Here is a 23,374-nt window from a genome sequence, read left to right as displayed (position 1 = left end):
CAGACTTATCGGAAGCTCTACTTTCCGGTTTGTCAGACTTATCGGAAGATTTACTTTCTGATTTGTCAGATTTATCTGATGATCTACTTTCTGATTTGTCAGACTTATCAGAAGATCTGCTTTCTGATTTGTCAGACTTATCGGAAGATCTACTTTCTGATTTGTCAGACTTATCAGAAGATCTACTTTCTGTTTTGTCAGATTTATCTGATGATCTACTTTCCGATTTGTCAGATTTATCTAATGATCTACTTTCTGACTTCTCATATTTATCAGAAGATTTACTTTCTGATTTGTCTGCCGACTTACTTTCAGCCTTATCGGATTTGTCAGAGGATCTGCTTTCTGTCTTGTCACATTTTTCTGACGATCTGCTATCTGTCTTGTCAGGTTTATCTGATGTTCTACTGTCAGACTTGTCGGTCAATTTGCTGTCAGGTTTCTCTGACACTCTAATTTCCGACTTTTCTGTTGCTTTGTCACTTTTATCTGCCTTTTCTGTATCTTGAGTTTTTGTTTTGTCACATTTATCTGATAATCTATTCTCCGTTTTATCTAATTTGACATTAGATTTTTCTTTACTCTCAGATTTATCGATAGCGTCAACCTTTTCGATCGACTTATCTGTTTTAACTAAATCTGTACATTTACCGTCAACTTTGTCAGTTAACCGATTTTCCAATTTAACAACTACCTTATCTGTTAATTCTATATCTAATTTATCAATGTGTTTGGAAGTTTTATCTGAATCTACTTTTTCAACCTTAATTTCAGTTTTGGTTGTTTTGACGTCTTTTTCAGTTTTAACATCGGGTTTTTCCGATTTCTCTGATTTCTCTGATCTATGTCTGTCACTATCTCTGTGTCTATGTGATTTCTGGTCCGTTCTATCAGACCTTTCATGTCTGGATTCTCTCTTTTCCTTCTTATCTTCTGTCTTGTTAGTCTGTACTTCTGTACTCTTTCTGTCTGTCAGTTTTAACGTGGGTTTGTCTTTGTATTTAGCGCTCAACGCTCTCATCTCAATAACACCACTTTTGTGCTTCGTTGCTGATGATTTTTTAGGTTCTGTGGAAATATAAAAAAAAATTACATTCCTTACACGGGGTAATTACAACTTGATTGAATGAAATTCGACTATTATAATATTATTTTACAATTTTGGACTATAAGTAACAAACAATATTTTCAATTCACGTTAATATTTGTGCCAAAATGAAGGTTTTTTTCATATAAGTAATTAATAAATTACCAGTATTGACGTGTGGCGTGGGGTCCGCAGCGGGGCGCTCCTCAGCCGGGGACGAAGCCTCCGACGACGGATAATACTGCTTCAGCCGTAAATGCCATGCTGAAAATAAATAAAAAATATTGTTTCAAGCGCCCCAAATGCTCTGATCTTAATGCAACTCAAAATACGCAGAAAAATTCGCTGATTCTGAATGGCGGTTATAGCTTTTCACATATCGATGTTACTTAAGGTAATGTTTGTTTGTCTGTGTGTCTGTGTGTCTCACCGACGGAAGTGACAGCGGAGACGGTGCGGAACTGGTGTATGATGTTGCGTGGCAGGAAGTACACGTCGTCTGCGCACAGCGCCAGCCGCGAGTAGCGCACACCCTCGCGCCGCAGCTGGTTCAGCTTCGCCTCCTCCAGCCTGACACACATACATTTTACATAAATAATAGTTTGTAGCCTAAACTGTTCAACGGATCTCAATTAAATTTGGCATAAACGAGGATAATCTGGAAGAACACATAGGCTACTTGGTTTTGTTTTTTAAAACCACGCGGACGGAGTCACAGGCGAAAACTAATACATACTTTTAGACAACTTATTTAATTGATACTGTCGCTTTAAACGCAGAGCAACACTTCTCGTCCAGACCCAGGTTGCGCGCCAATCTATCCATACTTCTAGTGACATTGACAGCTGTCAGCTAGGGACGTGACGTTTATGCCGATAATCTAGAGTTGCGCCAATTCTATAGCACGGTACTAATTTTATTCCTAACAATACATACATTTGGTCAAGTTGTGTAAATTTATCACAGAAAAACGATAATTTTCTGAATAGAGCGTTAATAGGCTCGAATTGTAGATAGTCTGAAAGATATGGGCTACTTCTGTGTTTTAATTCCACGCGGACAGAGTCACAGGCGTAAGCTAATACATATAGTGTACTGACCAGGTGACGCACTGCGATATGGGGGGCTCGTAGAGGTCGAGCTGCAGCAGCTGCACCAGCTTGCTGAAGTCGGCCGCGTGGAACGCCACCACGTCCTTGGTGATGCGGCCCCGCACCTCGCCCTCGCCTTCGCCCTCGCTCTGTATGGCCTTCAGCACACCTGCAATATACATTAGCCAGTACAGTTGGACAACGCTAACTGGATTGGTGTGCTGCATGTAAATACTGACGCTCGTGAATTTATGTTTTTGTCTTGAAATGTCTGTGTCAGATACATATTAAAGTATATAATGTAGCGTAATGTAGTATAACGTAGCGTAGTATATTATAGCATAGCGTAGCGTATAGTCACGAAGCGTAATGTAGTGTTAGCGTAGTGTAGTAATAGCATAGCGGAGCATATCATAGTGAAATGTAGTGAAGTGTAGCATAGTGGTGTGAAGCTAAGCGTAGCGTAATGTAGTATAGGATAGCGTATAGTGTAGTGTAGTGTAGTCTGGCATAGCATAGCGTAGTGTAATGTAGTATAAGTAATGCATGTAAAGTGAAGTGGTGTGGTGTAGTGTAGTATAACGTAAAGAAGTGTAGCGGAGTGCAGTGTAGCATAGCATAGTGATGCATAATTTTTTTTATAGAGGGAAAAATGCTTTGCTTTGCTTAGTGTTGCATAGTGTAGTGCAGTACAGTGTAGTGTAGTGTAGTGTAGTCTAATGTGCTCTAAAGCGTATGGTCAACGTACCGACTGCGGCAGTAGTGATCCTGTCCAGTCCGTGTCCGACGTGGTCCGCGTGCGCTCGCGTGCGGTCCTCGAACAGGAACTCGCGCGCCTCGCTCCAGCGCGGCAAGTACTGTAGGTTGCGTAGCTCGTTCATGCCAGTACTAAAAACACGTTGGATAAATACATATACAAGGTGATAGCGGTCACACACTTTAGGGAAAAAATAAGTACAAACGAAAATGGATAAAAGTACACTAAACAAAAAAGGCCCAAAAGGTATTGATAAAAAACAGTCTATCATATTGTATTATTCTTGCGTACATCAGCTAACTTCGCGACAGTTCTGTCAAAATCAGTCCAAACAAACAGAAAAACAGACAAACAGTCATACGTAGTACATTTGAAAAATTCAATTTTCATCATAAACAACGCAACTGTCGATAAAAACACTGTCAATTTTGATAAAGTTAAAAATCTGGTCTAAATTCATTTAAAAACTAGATTTAACAATTTAATTGGTCACACAATATTATGGATAGATTTAAACCAAATGTTAAAATAGAATTTTTAGAAGCATTCACCAGATATAAGACCTGTAAAGCATTTGCAAAGGACACTTAATAACGTTTTTTCAGTATAATTTGAATATAACAAGTGAGTTATACCGTCTTTTCTTGATGGGACTCTTCCCAAGCTCTGCGGTTGGCACCAATTGTTCTCCGGGACGGATCCATAAGATGGGTCCATCGTTAGACTCCTGCGGTTCCATCTCTACTGCAGCCATTGGACCCCACGGCATTGTCTCCATAAAAACACATTTTTATTATAATTTGCTTCAATAATATGAAAATATAATAGAAATGATGAATTATAAGAAAAAATCAAAACAAAAATATCTTTATAAGGCTGTGATTGTAGACTATATAAAAAATAGACATGTTTCTATCGTCAAATCATTAAAAAAAAAGCAAGTGAAATGGAATTATTAGCCAAAAACGTGTTTATTTAATTACTCGTAACTATTAACATAATTTTAATAGAAATTTACTTTGTTAGTACTGTTAAAAATAGGAGATATTGTAATATAATGGATTAGACAATATTAACAAAATTTTAATAAATAAAAAAACAAAAACTTCAGACTTATAATACGTTTTTAAACTCTGAAATTACAAGATACTTTTGAATTTTGAAAAAATTGAAATATTGCAGATCGCGGAACATAACTATCGATTAAGAAACTTGTTTATTCTAAAAAAACACTTTACGTTTTCGGCAGAAATAGAGTAACTCTGAAACTTTATTTCGGAAACACTCAATAAATGGGGGGGTAACTGGTACTTACCAGTTTGAGGAACGGGCATTGGGCAAGCATATCCAGCATATCAGGGAAATATCCCCCTACTTCCTCATGCACGGTGCCCACCAGAGAAATCTGGTGCAACGGCCCACAACGGAATGTACCCGCTGCGTATGTTTGTTGCACCTAAAATACATAAAACGCAAAATTACTCATCTGTATACTTCTATACTATTATAATAAAGCGTAAACACACACTTTGTTGCCTAAGATTTTAGCAATTACAGCATATTTTTGAATAATTCTTTCTTTAATTAAAAGCTCTACACTTACGTCACGCTTTAGACTATATATTTTAACGCCATTAAACTTAGGGGGTAAATATTTTGGATAAAAACCCTAATGTGGGAAAGAGACCATAAGTTGCTGCCGACATCAAGGCAGCAAGGTTACATTGTTTGTCGTAGTCATGTCATTTTGACATTTGCTATTGATAATTTGACAAATGTAAATAATAAAATTAAATTTTCTTAATTTCATGCGGATGAAGCCACACGGGAGCAGCTAGTAATACTAATATAATAAATACGAAAGTTTAGATGGATATTTGTTAGAGTTTTAAGCCTAAACAGCTAAATGAATGAAATTTGATAGATGTAGAGGATAGTCCTGAACATATCTTTTGTATTTTAATTCTCCGCAGACAAAGTCGCGAGCGACTTGTATACTAATATAATAAATAACAGATAATGTTGACAAAATAGAAAACAGTCATGCTAGAGTCCAAGAAGTGGATCACACATACTAATAAAAAAAGGTTATGAGTTTGTCCCACAACTGGCTGATAGAGGCTCAGATAGCTTAATGACGTCACTGTTAGATTAGGGAATAAAATCCGATATTTCAATCAATTATTTACTTGATTATTATCAATTTAAAATTTGTTGAGACAGGTCCTTAAATCAACTCTTGATGTCTTACTAACCTGCTGATAATATCTGCTGATAGTGGTAGTCTCTATATCGGAAGCGCGTGCTAACACTCCCGCTTTAACTGTGAGTGCGGGATGTCTCTCTGAGAGGTACCGCAGCAGACAGGGCAGCCTGCCCGCCGCGCCCCGCACCACCCCGCAGACGAACTGAGCCCACCCCCCACTGTCCTCGGAGAATACCAGCTAGAAACAAGGGAAATTACATTATTTACACTATATATACTAGATTTTGTGACTTCGTCCGCGTGAAAACACCTATCTTACTCTCTGATGACATAGCTATCTGGTGGTGGAAGAATTTTTTAAATTAGCCCAGTAGTTTTTGAGTTATTACAATACATACAAAAATACAAATCTTTATACAGAGTGAAGATTACTTTTGTATTTATCGAATTATATCAAAAACTACTGGACCTATTTTAAAAATTATTTCACCATTAAAAAGCTACGTTATCAGTGAGTAAGATAGGCTATATTGGATGGATGCTTGTTAGAGTTTGTAGCCTAAACGGCTGTACGGATTTCGATAAAATTAACTATAGATGTAGAGGATAATCTGGAAGAACACATAGGCTACTCACTTTTGTTTTTTTTTATATCTACGTGGAGGGAGTCGCGGGCAAAAATTAGTTAACAATAAAATAAAGTTTTTATAATTTCATGTGGATGCATTGCACGGGATACTATGAGTATTCATTTTACCTTAAGAAACTCCTTGGCTAAAGATTCCTGTTGTTGTTCGCTCAACATGTCGATATCATGCTGATATAGGTAAACTACACTAGCGCCCCCATTCGGATGAGTTTCCACACGCATTAACCTGCAACACAAGATAAATATTGCAGATGGAAACTTAATAAACATATACAAATAAAAATTCAGGTCCTGTCCCACCAAATTGTAAATTGTCTGATAACAATCCAAAATAAAACATGTGATGGAAATATCGGATTTTGTTACCTCTGATAGTGACGTCATTTTAAGCTATCTAAGCCACTATCAGCCAGTGGTGGGAAGCCCTTAGAATCATGTATTTAATTGGCTTACTGTTTATAGCATAGAATAACATTGTAAACATAAGGTTGAAAAGCTATATTTTAGTAAAATGTTAGAAAAAGAATATTTGGAATAGCTACAAAAAGCTTCAATATGTTTCTACATTGTAATTGCAAACTCATAGTTAAATTTTACATTTTTTTATTTTTCTTATTGTAAGCGAAACATTGTTTTTCATAAGAATAAAATATCTTTAAACTTGAAGGGAGAATTTACCTGTGGTATTTAAGGCCTTTAATATCCACACAGGGTCCTCTAGGACCCCAAATGGGTGCTGCCCTCTCCCGACGACATTGTACACCAATAGAACATCGTTTGACGCGCGCCCGTCGCCTACATTGTTGACACGAAGAATGACGTGAAGAATGGGACCTAAAGACCAAAATTTTTACATACTAGATATAGCTCATGACTTTGTCTAATCTGTATAAAATTTTAATAAACTAGCTGTTCACGATTCCTCGGCTTGAAATTAAAAAGTAATAAAATAAATAGCCTAGAGATTGCTCAGAGCAATAAGGTTGCTCTGGGGTAAATCTTGTAGTAGCTTGATTTAGTATACTTATTGTAATAATTATGCAAAGTATTAAATAAATAAATAGCCTACGTTACTCACTAATAATATAGCTACCAAATGGTGAAATATTTTTTTAAATAAGCCCAGTAGTTTTTGAGTTACATCAATACATACAAAAACACAAATTGTTCCTGTTTATAATATTTAGAAGACTATTTTGGTCAGTTATAACATCTCTTATCTGTACTTATAAAGAGGAAATATTTGTATTGGATAGTTTCTGAAACTACTGATGTGTTTGAAAAAAATTCTTTCACTCTAAGAAAGCTCCATAATTAAAATTCTAATGAAGTCATTTTTTTACAAACTTTTATTGTAAATTGTTCAGTTCTTATTTTAGAACAAACTATGATTTCCATATAAACGCGAAACTCAAGCAAACCCCAAGGGTAGGATAAATAATTAAACACTGTTCATGTTTGTGCCATTTTCATTCCCGGACAGACAGACAAGCAGTGCAATTACATTATCTCTATTAAAATTTAATCTTTGTTTATTCACTACAATTTTATTAGAAATAATTCAAAAACTACTGGGGCTATTACAAAAATTCTTTTAACATTAAAAAGCTATGTTGTCAGTGTAACACAGGCTATTTTTCATATTATTTTTTAATTTCACGTCGACAATCGCAGGCTAGTATCTAATAAGAACATAAAAATGTATCTCTTTTGTTTTTTTAATTTATCAGTTACTTTTCTACGGCAATGAACAAATCCCCATTGAAGTTAGGTAAATATAAAAGACCACTTATAATGTAAGGTTGGCAGATCTTACAATTTAAAACTACAAGAAGTTGTACATTTTGTGGTAAAATCAAGATTTCTTACTAAATTACGGACCTAGTTTTTTTTATTTCATCTTATTGAGATTTAATTAATAATCTACAACAGCTATATCGTAATATTCTCGGCTTAGTTTATCCTTATGTGTCATACAATACAACATACAAGTAATACAAATCCATTCAAGTTTATCAAATGCCGCACCTCACAAGCATGACATCAGCCAACAAATTACTTTTATGCTAAAAAGGTTTTCCCTGTGACTGTATGAATCATTTTTTTTATTAAGCTATTTTTTTTATAATATACGGCGGTAAACGTTCAAGCGGCACCCTGAATCCACCGAAATAAAAAGCGACAGCTGCCCATAAACATCCGCAATTGCAGAGGCGTTGTCTACCTTTCATTAGCGGAGGAGGAGACGCACTTAAATAGGACATTTCCCCTTCCTATGCGTCTCCTCCACCTTTTCTTCCCATCCTTTCCTCTTTAGAAAAAGGTAAAGGTGGAAAGGGAAAGGGACCAAAATTAGGCCTCCGGCATAACACTCATCAGACGAAACGCGGAATTGCTTCCACTTCACGCCTGTTTTCTGTGTGGTCGTGGTATCACACCGGGCGAGCCTACCCATTCGTGTGAAGATGTTAAAGCTGGCTCTACCACTGTTAAAATAGCTGCCTATGTCTTTTTCAATGCAAAATTTAAATAACTAAATTAGCCTATTTGTACTTCTAGAGTATGTTCATCTGTGCCTTCTTTGATTCTTCTAATTTTATTAGACTTTCTTTGCCGACATGGTTGTATTTGTAAATTTATTAATAATTATTTATTGCCTATTAGGATCCATTACTATTTGGAGATAAATAATAACAGACATCCATCCATACATCTAAAACAATCACATTTATAGTAGTAAGTAGTAAGATTTAAAATATGTATTATTTAATGATTATTCTATACTTTAAAATTGACAGTAAATTTATTTGTTGTACTTGCCGTAGCTCACGACTTTGTCCATGTGAAATTACTAAAAAGTAAAATAATATTGTTTACATTACTTAGTGATAATATAGCTTTTTAATCATGAAAATTTTTTTGAAATCGGCCTAGTATGTTTTGTGTTCCATACAAAAATACAAATCTTTCCTCTTATAATATTAGCATGGAAAAGATATATTATTGGTGATAGTAACACATTCAGTACTAGCTGTTGATCGTGACTTCGTCCGCGTGAATTAAGAAAAGTAAAAACATAGCGATGTACACATACGGTGAAGGAAAACATCGTGATGCAACCTGCACATATCGGCGAAGAAATTCAAAGATATTTGTGAAGTCAACCCACAGTGCAGCGTGGTTGACTATGGCCTAGTCACCCCTTACTTAGGGTAGGCTCCGAGCCCCTCGGTGGGGATGTATAGTGTGATGGTGATGATGAAAAACATAGCCTATGTTACTCACTGATAATTTATCTTCTTAATGGTGGAAGAATTTTTAAAATTGGCTCAGTAGCTTTTGAGTAATTTCAATTCATACAAAAATACAAATCTTTCCTCTTTATAATATAAGATTATAGTAAAACTGTTGACATTTACTTGTGTTGTTATTGACATTTTAATGTTAAAGATCCAAACTTAGAGTTATTTTCAAAAGTATTTGTAAACAACTAGTAAAAAACCCTACTATTTTACCAATACCAATGGATGGATGTTGGCAGTTTCTCCAAAACTTCTAACAAAGACTCATTATCATCTTTCTTCTTATCCTACTCCCGTAGGGTCGGTGCAACAGTCCATCCATCTCTTTCTAGGTCTACCTCTACCGGTGTACCCTTCCACACTCATAACTAACATTCTCCTTATAACATGCAATTCATTCCTCCTCATAACATGTCCATACCATGCTAACCTGATACTCGTTACCTTTTCGACTACTGGGGCTACTCTCAAACTTCCTTCAAACAACTTCTAACAAAGACTCTCAATGTAATTTAGCACTGATATAGAACATAGTCTTGAACACTTAGGCTACTTAAGTTTTATGTTAATTTACTAATATTTCCATTAACCATTCCAACTAAGCTCTAGGCTTGTGCTAGGATATGGTTCACGACAATAGTCGAATGGTGGGATATGAGTCCTCGACCGCAAGATCCGAAGTCCGTACCCCAAAACATTAGGCTATTGCCGCTTAAATCGTGCGAAAGTTGGGGGCAAAAGCGAGTAACGTACTATTCTAACACTTACCTATCTTTATCTCTTTCTTTCTCTTTAACTTTCTCTCTTTCTCTCTCTATTTTCACTTTATCATGTTCAACTTTCACTAACACTTCACTTTTCACTTTATCAGGGTCCGTTTTAATACCAGTACATATAGCGGGAAAGACTTGTGATGAGCCTTTCTCCGGTTTCATCTTCAAAGGTAGTTCCAAATTCCCATAACATGGTAACTCTCTTCTCGGAGTTGTTTGGAACTTGATCGCTTTTAGTGCTAAACTGAAATGAGTCGCTGGTCTTCGGAGATTGGTGTGTTCTAGAAGGATATTCGACCTGGTCACTCTGGGATATTTATATCTCTGCATGGATTTCTGGAAGTGAGCATTTATTATCTTCAACTGACGGGAGACTGATGAGAAGATGCGTTTCGTGACGTCATCACGTGGTATAGTTTGGTTTAATTTAGTTTGACTCCATGATGCATTGATTCCTCCAAACCAGTCTTCATTCAGAGTTTGTTTGATCTCTAATAAGCTTTCTTTATCTTGATGATATAATAATGGGTTGACAATATTCGGGGATTTCTGTACAACATGTAGAGTTAACATGGCAGCATCTCCGAATCCTCCGGAATCAAATACTGGCCATATTTTACTCATTTTCGGTGGCTTAGAATTATCTCCCCATACGCATACTTCTTGAGAATCGTTGCTGCGTTTACGTTTTTTACCTGGAACGTACAAGAAAACTATTAAGTATTAAGTAAGCTGTTACTCGCGACTTCGCTCGCGGGAAATAAAATAATAATTTAATGGTATAACAATACTTTAAGGCCCAGTAGTTTTTGAGTTTTTACAATATATACAAATCTTTCCTCTTTATAATATTAGTATAGTTGTTTATGTGAAATCCATTCATAAAACTAATATATTTGCAATTTGAAGATTGAACATGATAGTTGTGTAAAAGAATCTTTGACTTTAGCCCAGTTAACCAATATTATTAAGAAAATTATGTGAGAGGGTGTCAGTATTGGTCATATCTATACTATTATAATAAAGCGTAAACACGCACTACTTTGTGGTGTAAGATGTCAGCAATCACAGCATATTTTAGAATAATTCTTACTTTAATAAAAAGCCCTACACTTACGACACACTTTAGGCTATATATTTTCACGCCATTAAACATAGAGGGTTAATATATTGGTTAAAAACCCTAATGTGTGAAAGCAACCATAAGTTGCTGCCATCAAGAAAGTAAAAATTGCCACAGTAAGGTAATTGGTATTTTGATATTTGCAATTGATTATTTAACTCATGTAAAGAATAAAATAAAATTTTCATAATTTTATGTGGATAAATTTGCAGGGGAACAGCTAGTAATCTTATACAGCCTAACAAATAAATATGGTATAAAGTTAAACTTAGGAATAAACTGAGAATAAGCAAATATTAGTACAATAATAATAATAATAATAAAGTCATTTTACAAATCTTGCTTATACTTAGTTTATTCCTAAATTTAACTTTATATCACATTATGATACAGTCCAGATTTAGAAAACTCAAGAAGAGTGCACCTAAAACTGACGAAGACGCTGGATATAGAAGAATGTAGAAAGGTTGGTCAATACTGTGTTGTAACAGATATTGTATTCAACTTTTTAAACTGTATTTTCAACTTAATAGTAAAAATACATCATACACAAGTAGGAATAATCAATTTATTGTTATTAAGAGTGTAATTTTTTTATTATGAACAATATTAGCTTGTGCTATTGCTCAATTTTGATGTAGATTGTTAAAAAAGTAGTGAGAATGTGCTCTACTACCTAAAGTAATTAGTTTACTACAGTAGAACCTCCATAACTCAAACCTCGATAACATAAAACCTCTATAACTTAAAAAAATAATATGTTCCCTCCCCATCAGAGCCCAAAACCTCTATAACATAGACCCTTGATAACTTAAAACTTCTATAATTTAAAGTATTGTGTGTTTCTTTCCCTTGGACTTTAACTTATAAACATTTACCAGTAATATAAATGCAAATGTTTAGATGGATAAATGGATGTTTCTTAGGCTACACCTAAACAGATCTGGATGAAATTTGGCATAGATGTAGAACATAGGCTACATACATTTGTTTTTGCAGACAGTCACAGGTAAAAGCCAGTTTATTTATATAGAACATTAAATGCTCTTTAAAATTTATATATCACAGTAATTATATGAAGATCTGTACAAAACACTTCCAACAGTTAAAATCAATTATTTAGGGATTTTACAATAACTTCAGTTAATTATTTTATGGTGAATATGCAACAGAACTATTTTAATCAATAGCAAAAAAAATTGCTTGACCAAGGCCCACAAAGGGCTGTAGAGCTAAGGAAGAAGAAGAAGAAGAAAAAAAATATTATAATTTTTACCACTCTGGGATAGAACTTTCATGTTATCTACATTGATGAAACCATTAAATACAACTCTGTTGTGGAAATCTTTCCATGTTATTTACAACATGAAATTAAAGGTTTTTTATAAGAGTTAGGGCTAAGAATGAGCGGGAACACAAAGATTAACTACCAGACATCTACCTTAGGGGAACTGCAGTGTTGGCAGCGTTTGAAGTGTTATTTTTAAAAGGTGATGTGAACGAGAAGTAAAATTTAATTGTGGAAGATAGATTAGCCAATTGACAGGAGTGACAAGCAAGGTGATGTTATAAAATTATGTTCCAAAGCAAAACATTACTAATTTGGACCAATAACTTATAAAAAACCTAAATAAATTACAATTTTGTACATAACTACACTTTTAGTGATGCTGGAACATTCTAGAACATTTAAAGTTGTTTGTATAATACAATTTTTTAAATTTTTATTTGTACTAGTATGACAAATAGAAAGTGAGTGCATAACACAAGGTCATGTACTGTTGCAATCGAAAATAGTATAATAGTGTTGGTTTAGTTGATTTATTGTAAATTTCCGTGTAAATTTAATTATTATTCTTTCAATTTATATTCTGCATATGTTTATAAACAGATATGACCTCCAGTGATATGATGTAACATAGAATTTGATAGGTTAACTATTTTCCCACCAAAATGTTTTATAGCCCAGATGACTCGAAATCTAGCTTATAAAAGAATGTAAGGGTATTATTATTCTTTGTAATAAGACAGTCTAAGGTTTCTTACCTATAGAATCAATAGATGCGTGTGTGGATTCAGTTGACATACTTGGATCGTATCCCAGTTTACAATGTTTCTTATTATCTTGAGTCATTTTACGACGCTTAACACCTTCACCGGCGTCCCCAGCGTAACTTGAATTACAATTATCATCTGACAAACTAGGATTTTCACTTAGTTTTACGTGGGATTCCAAATGTTCATTCGACGCCATTGTTTCGTGGAAATAATGAAACGTCGACGAAGTAAACAATGTTTTTCAATTAGATTATAACACGTATAACTAAATAACTGATACGACCGTGGTGTACATTTAATACGACACAGTAAAAGAGAAACACATAGAAATCGCATAAAAAACAACTTGAGACGCCATTTACTTGGCTGCCTCGTACTTTTTTGTTGAGTTTTTTGTGAAGGTGTTGTTACATCGCGATGTAAGTCACAGGTAACATTTGTACAGCCAGTGAAACGAAAATTTATTTTGTAGTTTATCCCAACATTTAAAAATAAAAAGGTATCTTGAATGTTTAAGCAAATCCCATAAATTTAAAATAAAAAATTTGTAATAAATGCGACAAAAATTAAATCTTTCGGAAAAACAGCGCACTCTGTTGACAAAAGACTGAAAGTTGAAACGTCACCCAGCTTAATGACACGTCACTCTGAAATTTTTTTTACATAATTGATTCTAGAGGTCGCTTTAATATTTATTTTAAAAGTTTTTTTAAGAACTCAAGAAAATGCTTAGTTTTATAATTCACGGAATAGCTTTTACGGTAAACTACCGTTACCTAATTGAAGTCACATAAGCAGTTAAGTGCCTGGCAAATATCTTTGTAATAAATTTACTTCTTGATTAGGCCTTTTTACGAAAAATCAATAGAATCGAGTTGTTTATATGAATTTAATCTTTAAGCTAATATGTAAAAGTTTTAATTTTTTATTTAATTGAAAAGATACAGTATTCATTAACTTTTGGACTAAGACACTACAATTTTCTTACTGTTTTCTCCATCAGATTGAATATTAAGAGAAGTATCAGATGGATAACGAAGGAGAGATATACATTTAATTGATGATTCATAAAAATATGGCCAGCAAGACATTACAGGAGAAAAAAAGTCGTTTCTGTTCCAAGGAAAGTGAGGGTAGGAGATCACTTTTTAGTGAGATTCTAATGACAACATGGGTAAGCAATATAACTATATAGTCTGTCTATGCAGATTTAAACTAAACTAGATTTCATTTATTTTTATCTATACACATTTGTGGACAAGACGTTATTTTTTACCCAGTAAACTCGTTCGACAATAATGCAATTTGGTCTCATCTTGTATAGGCCAAATTCTGAAACGAATTCAAAACATTTTGCTTAGTAACCGCCGCTTACAATCTGTCATACGTCAACATTTTAATGAAACTTGGAGTTTAAGCGTGTTTTTATCGATACGCGGTCCTGTCGTTTCAATATTAGGCCGATGAATGTTAAATTGTAGTTCTTATAGCGATATTCTATCACAAGTGGGAGAATTTAATACCTTGTCTACGTAGGTAATAATTTGTCTAACGGCCATAAAAGTTTTAATAAGTCTATGGCCGGACAGATATGATCGGCGCGTGTAAGAACGCCGAATTGTGTTCCGTACCCGAGTACCCGTGTATTTGTGTTTGTAGTATGAAATAGTCGCGGCTAGATGGAATCGCAAATAAAACATGCCTACACGCTCACACGTTCGCGGCCAGCGCGGAGCTATTTTTTTTTCGCTGTAAAATATTGTAATCATAGATTATGAAACAGAGTGAATTGCAAACAAATAAATCACAGATTAAAAATCGATTATTAACTGTAACGTTAATTTGAACTGAAGTAGTGAATACTACGGGAACTTTAGTATTCTTTCAAGAATCCGAGATTTTAAAAACATTTTTTTATATGAAACAGAAGTAAACCAGATCTTAGTCAGAATATGATTAATTTATAAACTATTGAATGGAAAACTTGCCATAGATCTTCAATTATTGCTAATATCATACTTCAATTGGGAGGAGCAAAAAGCTGATTTTAGCGCCAGTAGTGCCCTGGGCAATATTTCTGCAGTAAAAACTCATACGTAATAAAACTCCTCTGACTCCTTTATGTCATCCCATCTCGTTCTAAGCTAGTATTAAAAAAGCTTTATTAATTTAACACCTCTGAGGTTACCTACTCTATACAGTTTAGGTCACATTATGTAACCGGCAGTTCGTAAATTTTGAATTCATTAACAGTCGGCGCGCGGCGTGCTCGGTGCGAGCTAAACCCGAACCAATTTGTATGCCACTGGCACCACTATTTGGCCCTGAATCGTTTAATTTGCGAATAATACATCACAATATTTTACTACGGCTCGTCTGAACGCGTTAAAATTCGCATTCAACGTCTGCATTAGTATTAATGGCGGGGAAACGAGTCAATGGCGATTCTATTACAAGGAGCGTTCGATTCCCGCGCATTTTTTTAAAATTACGAACCATTCGTTACATTTTTTTAAAATAATAATGAATAGAACGTTCACCTGATTTTAAGTGTTTATTTAATACGAGCTGTCGCCCGCAAACTTTGTTAGCGAAAAATCGTCCCAGCCGTTTTGGAGATTGCCCGGAACAAACGCGGCTTGTGGACAGACAGAGAGAGGAAGAGACAGACAGACAGACAAAAAATGTTTAAATGCGATTTTCGTTATCAGCAACGCAAATACATCATCTTCCCGAAATCTCGAATTTTTCTTTTGATATTACAGACACTCCAATTTTATTATATGTATAAAAGATATTGACAGTACAGGTTTAATGTTTTTGAAACAATTTTAATACTAAGACCATTTCTGCTTCATCATCATCAACTTGCCCTTATCCCTTACGGAGGGTCGGCACAGTATGTGCTGCTTCCATACATCTCTATCAGCCATATCTGAATCCTTTCTTAAGTATATCCTCTTTCACACAATCCATCCATACTTTCTTCGGTCTTCCTCTACCTTTGTAGCCATCCACATTCATTCTTAACACATAATGCTTTATGTCCTCAAGACCATTCCTTCTTGTTTTTGGGAAAATATCTTAATTCAAGAAGACTAACTGAAGCACGATATTAAAACGTCTTAAACGACATTAAACTTTGTTTTTTTTTTATCAATACAATATAACAATATCGCGGAAAAAGTAATAAATGAGGTAAATATTCTCTTTTTGACTAATTTTCCACAACTTTAATTGTTGTGTAGTGATTCATAACTGAATACGTATTCTCTCGTAATTGGGAAATTCCCAGCTCGAAAAAAGTAAATACATTTTGCATGATTTGATAGGATTAAGTCCTAATTACTCTTAAATTAAGAATTTACACACGTGGCATATACGCGGTATAATGTACAAGAGATGGCGATGTCAACTTTAATTAAAAATAAGAAAAAACGGCTGGTTTTGCCAAAATAACGTTTGTTGTCAACAAACGACAAGCATCTCCACCGCTGTATATAATGCTCCTTCCGATTATTTCCTAATAAGAAAAGAGTAGGAAGGAATTACGCCTTTGCCCAGTACTTTAAATTGCACGAGGAATTATTACTTGATCACGCTTATTAGTGTGGTAGTGGTATTGCACCGGGAGGCCCATTCGTGCAACAGATGTTATTGTGGCTGTCTGTTAACCACTGTTTAAGGGATTATTCCTAACCGTCTCCCGCTCTGTCTCCACGTGAGAATACAAAGTTTCAGCTGTCCCACCTTTTAGTTCCACTATCACCAATAAGGTGACAGATGGAACCGTTACGAAATAAAATCAGTTACAACCGTCCCCTTGTCGCAAAATGTGGGAAGGATGGAACTTTTTATTCTCATCTGTCTCCACACAGACTTGGGGACAGAGCAGGGTGACGGTTGGGAATAATCCAGTTTAAGCTATATTACAAAATTATAAATGCGAAAGTTTAGATGGATATTTGTTAGAGTTTGTACCGTAAACGTTAAAATTTGGCATAGATGGAGAGGATACACTGAAACGACAAATTGGCTCTTTAGTTTCGTATTTTAATTCCACGAAGAATCGCCGGCTAAAAATTATTGTTCTATATTAACTAGAAGGAAAAATATTTTAAAATACTTCTGGTTAAAAATTGCACAAAACGTAACCTGTAACTTCACGTTTGGGTGAACAAAAGAAAAAAACGCTCAAAGAAATTTACATGTATACGTTTATTTATAGCGCTAATTGTTGTTTCTTTTGTTTTTTTTTGTTTTGTAATTCCAATGGCATATAAACTCGTTTTAAAATAGCTTACTTGGTACGGTAATGGTAATTGTAAATGATGGCATTGGAATAATCTTAACCATTCATAAAATCTACACCACACTTCAAAGATCTTTTAAGAGTGGTAGAGCCCGCTTTAACATCTTCGCACTACAGGGCCGGCTCGCCCGGTGTAATACCACGACCATACAGGAAACAGGCGTGAAGTGGTAGCAATTGCGCGTTTCGTCTGATGAGTGTGGTACCGGAGGCCTAATTTAAGTTTTAAGTCCCTTTCCACCCTTTTCTTAAGAGAAAAGAGACGCATAGGAAGGGGAAATGTCCTCTTTATCTGCGTCTCCTCCTCCATCAATTAGGTAGGCAACGCATCAGCAATTGCGGATGTTTATGGGCAGCGGTCGCTTTCCATTTCGGTGGATTCAGGTGGCCGCTTGCTTGTTTTCCACCTTATGTTATAAAAAAAACATAATTCCTAGTATCATCATCACCAGCTCACTATATCCTGACGAGGGGCTTGGAGCCTACAATAATTAGTGACTAGGCCAAAGTCAACCACGCTGGTCAAGTGCGGGTCGGTTGACTTCACATATGTTTGAATTTCTTCGCCGATATGTGCAAGCATCACGTTGCTTTCCTTCACCGTAAGAACGTCGGGTAAATTATGTACCTATTAAAAATCCCGGTACTAACCCGGTAACTAAATTATGCCAGCTCTATCGTCCTCAAAAAAAAGTATCACAAACTCCTTTTCGTACTACAACTGTCATGTCATATTTTTACAATTTCACATTCGATATTTTCACCATTTATAAAAATTCTCCAATTAAATGAGTAAATTAAATGCAATTTATTGAAACTGCAGTAAGTTATTGCTCTTACAAACGTGATTTTCGTATATTATTTTTAAGAAAAAGCAATTTGTTTAACAAAATAGAATAAAATAACAACAAATTGTGATGCGTAGGTGAAGTTTCGAAATTTAAAAAAAAAGCAGTAAACCTTAACAGATGGTTTCTAACTTTTATATTTAAGTAGGTAAATGCACTAACGGATCTTTGTTTTTTTTCTTCTTCAAAATAATAAAATCTAGAATCTCTCACTATTTAGGGAATTTTGTAGTGACCCTTCGATTAGGACAACAGAGGGCGCTTTTGTAGTATACTATTACTAAGTAAGATTATTGCAGAATTTTGATACGAATCCTATAAGCTAAATAGGTAAGCAGAGGCACGTTAAATTCATAACGACCGTTAAATTACTTTATTTTTTAGTTTTTTTTTTTTTGAAAATTGTGAGATAAAGTGAACTCATATTGTAATCAATAATTATTATAGTTACGAGAAAAAAGTTTTATTACAAACTAGCTTACGCCCGCGACTTCTTTCGCGTGTAATTTCCAGACTATCCCCTACATCTATACCAAATTTCATCAAAATCCGTTTAGCCGTTTAGGCTACAAACTCTAACAAACATCCATCCATCTATCTAAACTTTCGCATTTACCCTATTACTAGATTTCGCCCGCGACTCCGTCCACAAGGAATTAAAAACAAAAGTGAGTAGCCTATGTGGTCTTCCAGACTATCCTCCACATCTATACCAAATTTCATTGAAATCCGTTCAGCAGTTTAGGCTACAAACTCTAACAAACATCCATCTATCCATGTAAACTCTCGCATTTGTTATTTTTTTTATGCGGCTTCTGCCGCTCTCGTCGCTCCCCTGACATATATTTCTCAGGGACCTGGGATGCGGGTGTTTTTATTTTCAAAAAAGTTTACCATTGGTCTAAATCTGAATTTACAGGTATCTTATTTCTATATCACAGTTTTCTAGCCTAGTTTAAAATCAATAAATCAAATTAAAAACCAAATTTACAATTAAACCGACTAGTGTGTGATTAAAACTTACATTACAGTTAAAAATTTAAAATATTAAATTTAAAAAACAAATATTTATAATAAAACGTTAAACAATAATAATAAAACAAATTTAAATACAATTAAAAACAACAAATTAAAGTAAAAAGTGCATTTATAATATTAGTATGATGTTTTGATATTCTGTTACCGTAATATGTATTGAAGATTGAAGAGTTTGTATTGGAAGGTATACGTTTATCTATATTGGTGTTGATAAGTAATATTTTTTAAGTCTAGATTTAGTTAAAGGCCCAAATCTTGTCAGTCAAAACATATTGTTGTAATAGAAATCCGATAAATTATATTCTTATCAGATAAATGAAGAATTTGGGGAAGTACCTCGTTATAAAGTTTTATAAATACTTGTTTAGTTTTTATTGCTGTACTAGCTTTCACTCGCGATTCCTTCCGCGTGGAATTAAAATAAAACAAATGAGTAGCCTATGTGTTCTTCCAGACTATCCTCTACAACTATACCAAATTTCATCAAGATCCGTTTAGCCATTAAGGCTACAAACTCTAACAAACATCCATCTATCCATCTAAACTTTCACATTTATAATATACTAGTTTTCGCCCGTGTATCCGTCCGCGTGGATTAAAAAAAACAAAAGTGAGTAGCCTATGTGCTCTTCTACTATCCTCTACATCTACACCAAATTTTATCGAGATTATTTCAGCCGTTTAGGCTACAAACTAACAAACATCCATCCATCATCCATGACATTAGTATGAAGTATGATTTGAGGACTCATTTTTTTATTTATTTGCTTAGTCTCGCGCCCAAAGATTATTTTTATGAATAGGGCTGTAAAAACGTACTTATTTAATTTTATTACAAAATTAATTTTGTTTTTAACTGCCGCGGAGCTATAAAAAAATTAGTTTTTTTTTTCTTTTTTTTCTATTATAATAAAAGGTAAAAAAAAAAAATAGCACGTGCATATTAAGATGTAGTTTATCACTTTTGCATTTGAATTATAAAAAAAAATATTCATTTACGTCCAGTATTTTATTTATCGCTTTATAATATAAATATTTACATACTTATCTATAAAATAAAAATGTATTGAGAATGAAATAAATCGGAAAAAAATGCTTTTTTTTTTCAAAAAGTGCTTGAACAATTAACATATTATGCTAAGATGGGTACAAATGGTGAATTATAATTGGGCATACATTTAAATTTGAGTATTTGCTTTCCACCCTGGTATACCTGGATATTTGGAACTTAATAAAAATATTTAATTATTACTGAAAACATCTAAATACAATATTTTAGAAAAAAAAGTTGCATTGTCTTGAAAATTGGGGGTTTTCTTATTTTTTACCTATTTTAGGCGATAAAAAAAATGATAATATCATATTGTATAGGTGGTATCGTGGTCAAGCGCTAACAAACAAAAAAAATGTGTATTTTGGCAGTAGTCCAATATATGGTAACAATTAAATGAATAAAAAGAAGTTTATACAATTTTAAAAAATAATTTGAAAAAATATTTTACAAACACTCAAAATAAAATAAAGATAAAATAAATTAAACATTGACTTCTAATTGTATGAGAAATTTAACATCAAAAATCATGTATTTATTCCACGTATCAAACGCAATAATTTATTCCTATATACATTTTAATAAGACAAATAAACCTTTCAATAAGACCCGTTTCTTTTAGTAAAGATTTATGTATTTTTTCATTTTCAATAGATAAGGTTATCTTAATTATGGGAATTTTGAATCGATCGCAATAAACTGACCCGTACCGTTCTTAAATATTTAAAAATGTTAATATAATTGTTATTTTGACAACCCTAAGCTTATTAGACCAACGAAAAATAACGACTTTGTCGCCATCTTTATTTCGTTCGGAAAACTATTCTGACATTAGTTATCTGTGAGAAACTACAATTTAATTACTTTATTTTTTTAAATACGAATCAAATATCAACCCTGGACTCGATTACAGAACTAAAAGCTGTATACTGAAACGACATTTGTAACATTGTCTTCAATGATAAGGCTAAGCTAAAACTCCAAATTCCAATTAATATATCTTTCAGATTGTAAGCCTACGACTTAGGCTTTAGTGTTTAAGAATCGTTTCAGAATTCGGCCGTTTGACATCCGAAGACATCTTATTGAAAGCAATCATACGAGATTATAAAATTAATGTTTCCTTATTACAATATCAAACCAAAATCTACAAGCGTCTGCATTATTCTACCTACAATTTGCAAAATCATACTTCTATCTTACTAATATTATAAGTGCGAAAGTTTAGATGGATGGATGTTTGTTAAAGTTCGTAGCCTAAACAGCTGAACGAATTTCGATGAAATTTGGCATAGATGTAGAGGATAGTCTGGAAGAATATATTAGCTAATTGCATTTTTTTTAATTCCGCGCGAACGCAGTCGCGGGCGAAAGCTAGTTATAAAATAAACATAAGTTTTATCTCAATTCTATATTCAGCTAAAATGTTTCCCACAAACAAAACACTGGCCTCTAACATAGCATTGAATGTACGCATATTTTTTTAAAACAACAAAACTAAAAACAAAACACGGACGCAAAATGGCGGAATAGCGAAATGTCAAATTCAAGGTCGCCATTATGATCTACGCTACGCATAACATTATTCTTTTTAACGTTAGCTTTAATAAAATAAATAATGTTGTTGACTAACGATATTAAAAAGTGTACACTCGTGCGAAAAGAAACGTGACTCAATAAAAAAATTTTAGCTTTAGAAATCCTATAGTAAAATTTAATTGCTTTATATTAAAATAATAAATTAATCGATCCTATTGCGATTCTTAGATCGATTAAAAAACTAAGAGCGCGCGCACACATTTGACTAAAATATCGCACAACTGTTTAGTTGCTCGTATCTGTCAGCTTATATGACGGACACTACTCGTTTTTTAGTGCAAAAAAACAGATTTGGTTGCGAAACAATCCACAATCGCGCAACGGTCGTGCGATAGTTTGGTCAAAGACAAACGCTCACTTAATTAAAAATTCTGCGTAATGAACTAAATCGTTTTTATTGAATACGAGCTGTTGCCCGCAACTTCGACCGCGTGGTATTAGTAAACATACAAACTATATAAATTACAAAAAGCTTCGTATCCCTCGGGAACTGGACGTTTATCGGGGATGACGCTTATCCCAGGTGTACTCCAGACTTTGTTTTATATCTGTGCCAAATTTCAATAAGATATGTTGAACCGTTGCAAAATAATCGAGTAAACATTAAAAAACTAAATTAATGAATCCCACGGGAACCGTAACTATTACCGGGATAAAAAGTAGTCTATGTGTTCTTCTAGACTACGCTCTAAACCTGTGCCAAATTTCATGGAGATCCGTTCAGTCGTTTAGACTACAAACGCTAACAAACATCCATCCATCCATCTAAACTTTCGCATTTATAATATTAGTAAGATAGTAAGATTGTATACGGCCATTTTAAACATGGTATTATTGACGTTTGTTTATACACAAAATAACCTCGCAAAATCTTTATAGATAACATTATCAATGCGGAAGAGATAATTTACACTGTAAGGACTCAATTTGCTTATAAATATTTTACTCATTCAAAAATTGAAATAGCCACAATATTTAGTTAACGATTACATCAGCCCTTAGTGTTGATTTCTCTGATTAAAAGACCCATTGTGGCAAGAGGTTATAAAAAATTTGTCTCTGAATATTGTAACAAAAGCACCTATTTCAAATATTTAAAACCATTAACAACTAAGTTAATTAGAAACGCTTATAATTGTAATTCAAAAAACGTTAATATCACTTCTTTACATTTTACTAGCTTTAGCTGGCGACATCGCCCGTGTTGAATTAAAAAAAAAACAACAAAATATTGCCTATGTTACTCAGTGGTAACGTAGCTTTTTAATGGTGCAAGAATTTTTAAAATCGGACCAGTAGTTTTTGAGTTATTTCAGTATATACAAAAATCCGAACATACAAATCTTTCCTCTTTATAATATTAGTATAGATATACTCGTATACTCGTAGACAGTGATGAACGATTCATACGAGTAGCACTCTTTAACTTATTGTTTTAAGTTAATAACTAACAAAGAAATTGTGTTTTTATACTGCAAAA

The 23,374-nt window shown here is 33.9% G+C and overlaps 1 protein-coding gene across 1 annotated transcript in view; it reads right to left on the bottom strand.

Moving 5' to 3' along the window:
- LOC106111287 (round spermatid basic protein 1-like) overlaps positions 1-13,446 on the bottom strand; it is a 16,275-nt gene extending 2,829 nt beyond the window's left edge. Inside the window, exons 1-12 of the mRNA XM_013293314.1 lie at positions 13,035-13,446; positions 9,861-10,560; positions 6,469-6,624; positions 5,899-6,016; positions 5,191-5,379; positions 4,251-4,391; positions 3,571-3,707; positions 2,927-3,066; positions 2,188-2,347; positions 1,518-1,657; positions 1,253-1,351; positions 6-1,068 (exon numbers count right to left, since the gene is read on the bottom strand). Coding sequence (XP_013148768.1) covers positions 6-1,068; positions 1,253-1,351; positions 1,518-1,657; positions 2,188-2,347; positions 2,927-3,066; positions 3,571-3,707; positions 4,251-4,391; positions 5,191-5,379; positions 5,899-6,016; positions 6,469-6,624; positions 9,861-10,560; positions 13,035-13,242 — 3,251 coding nt within the window. The 5' untranslated portion in view covers positions 13,243-13,446. The remainder of the gene's footprint in view (positions 1-5; positions 1,069-1,252; positions 1,352-1,517; positions 1,658-2,187; positions 2,348-2,926; positions 3,067-3,570; positions 3,708-4,250; positions 4,392-5,190; positions 5,380-5,898; positions 6,017-6,468; positions 6,625-9,860; positions 10,561-13,034) is intronic.
- Between the last annotated feature and the right edge of the window lie 9,928 nt (positions 13,447-23,374).

The sequence above is a fragment of the Papilio polytes genome, unplaced genomic scaffold, assembly GCF_000836215.1.
Source record: "Papilio polytes unplaced genomic scaffold, Ppol_1.0 DF824169.1, whole genome shotgun sequence".
Lineage (NCBI taxonomy): Eukaryota > Metazoa > Arthropoda > Insecta > Lepidoptera > Papilionidae > Papilio > Papilio polytes.
This window is presented reverse-complemented; position numbering and strand designations above follow the sequence as displayed.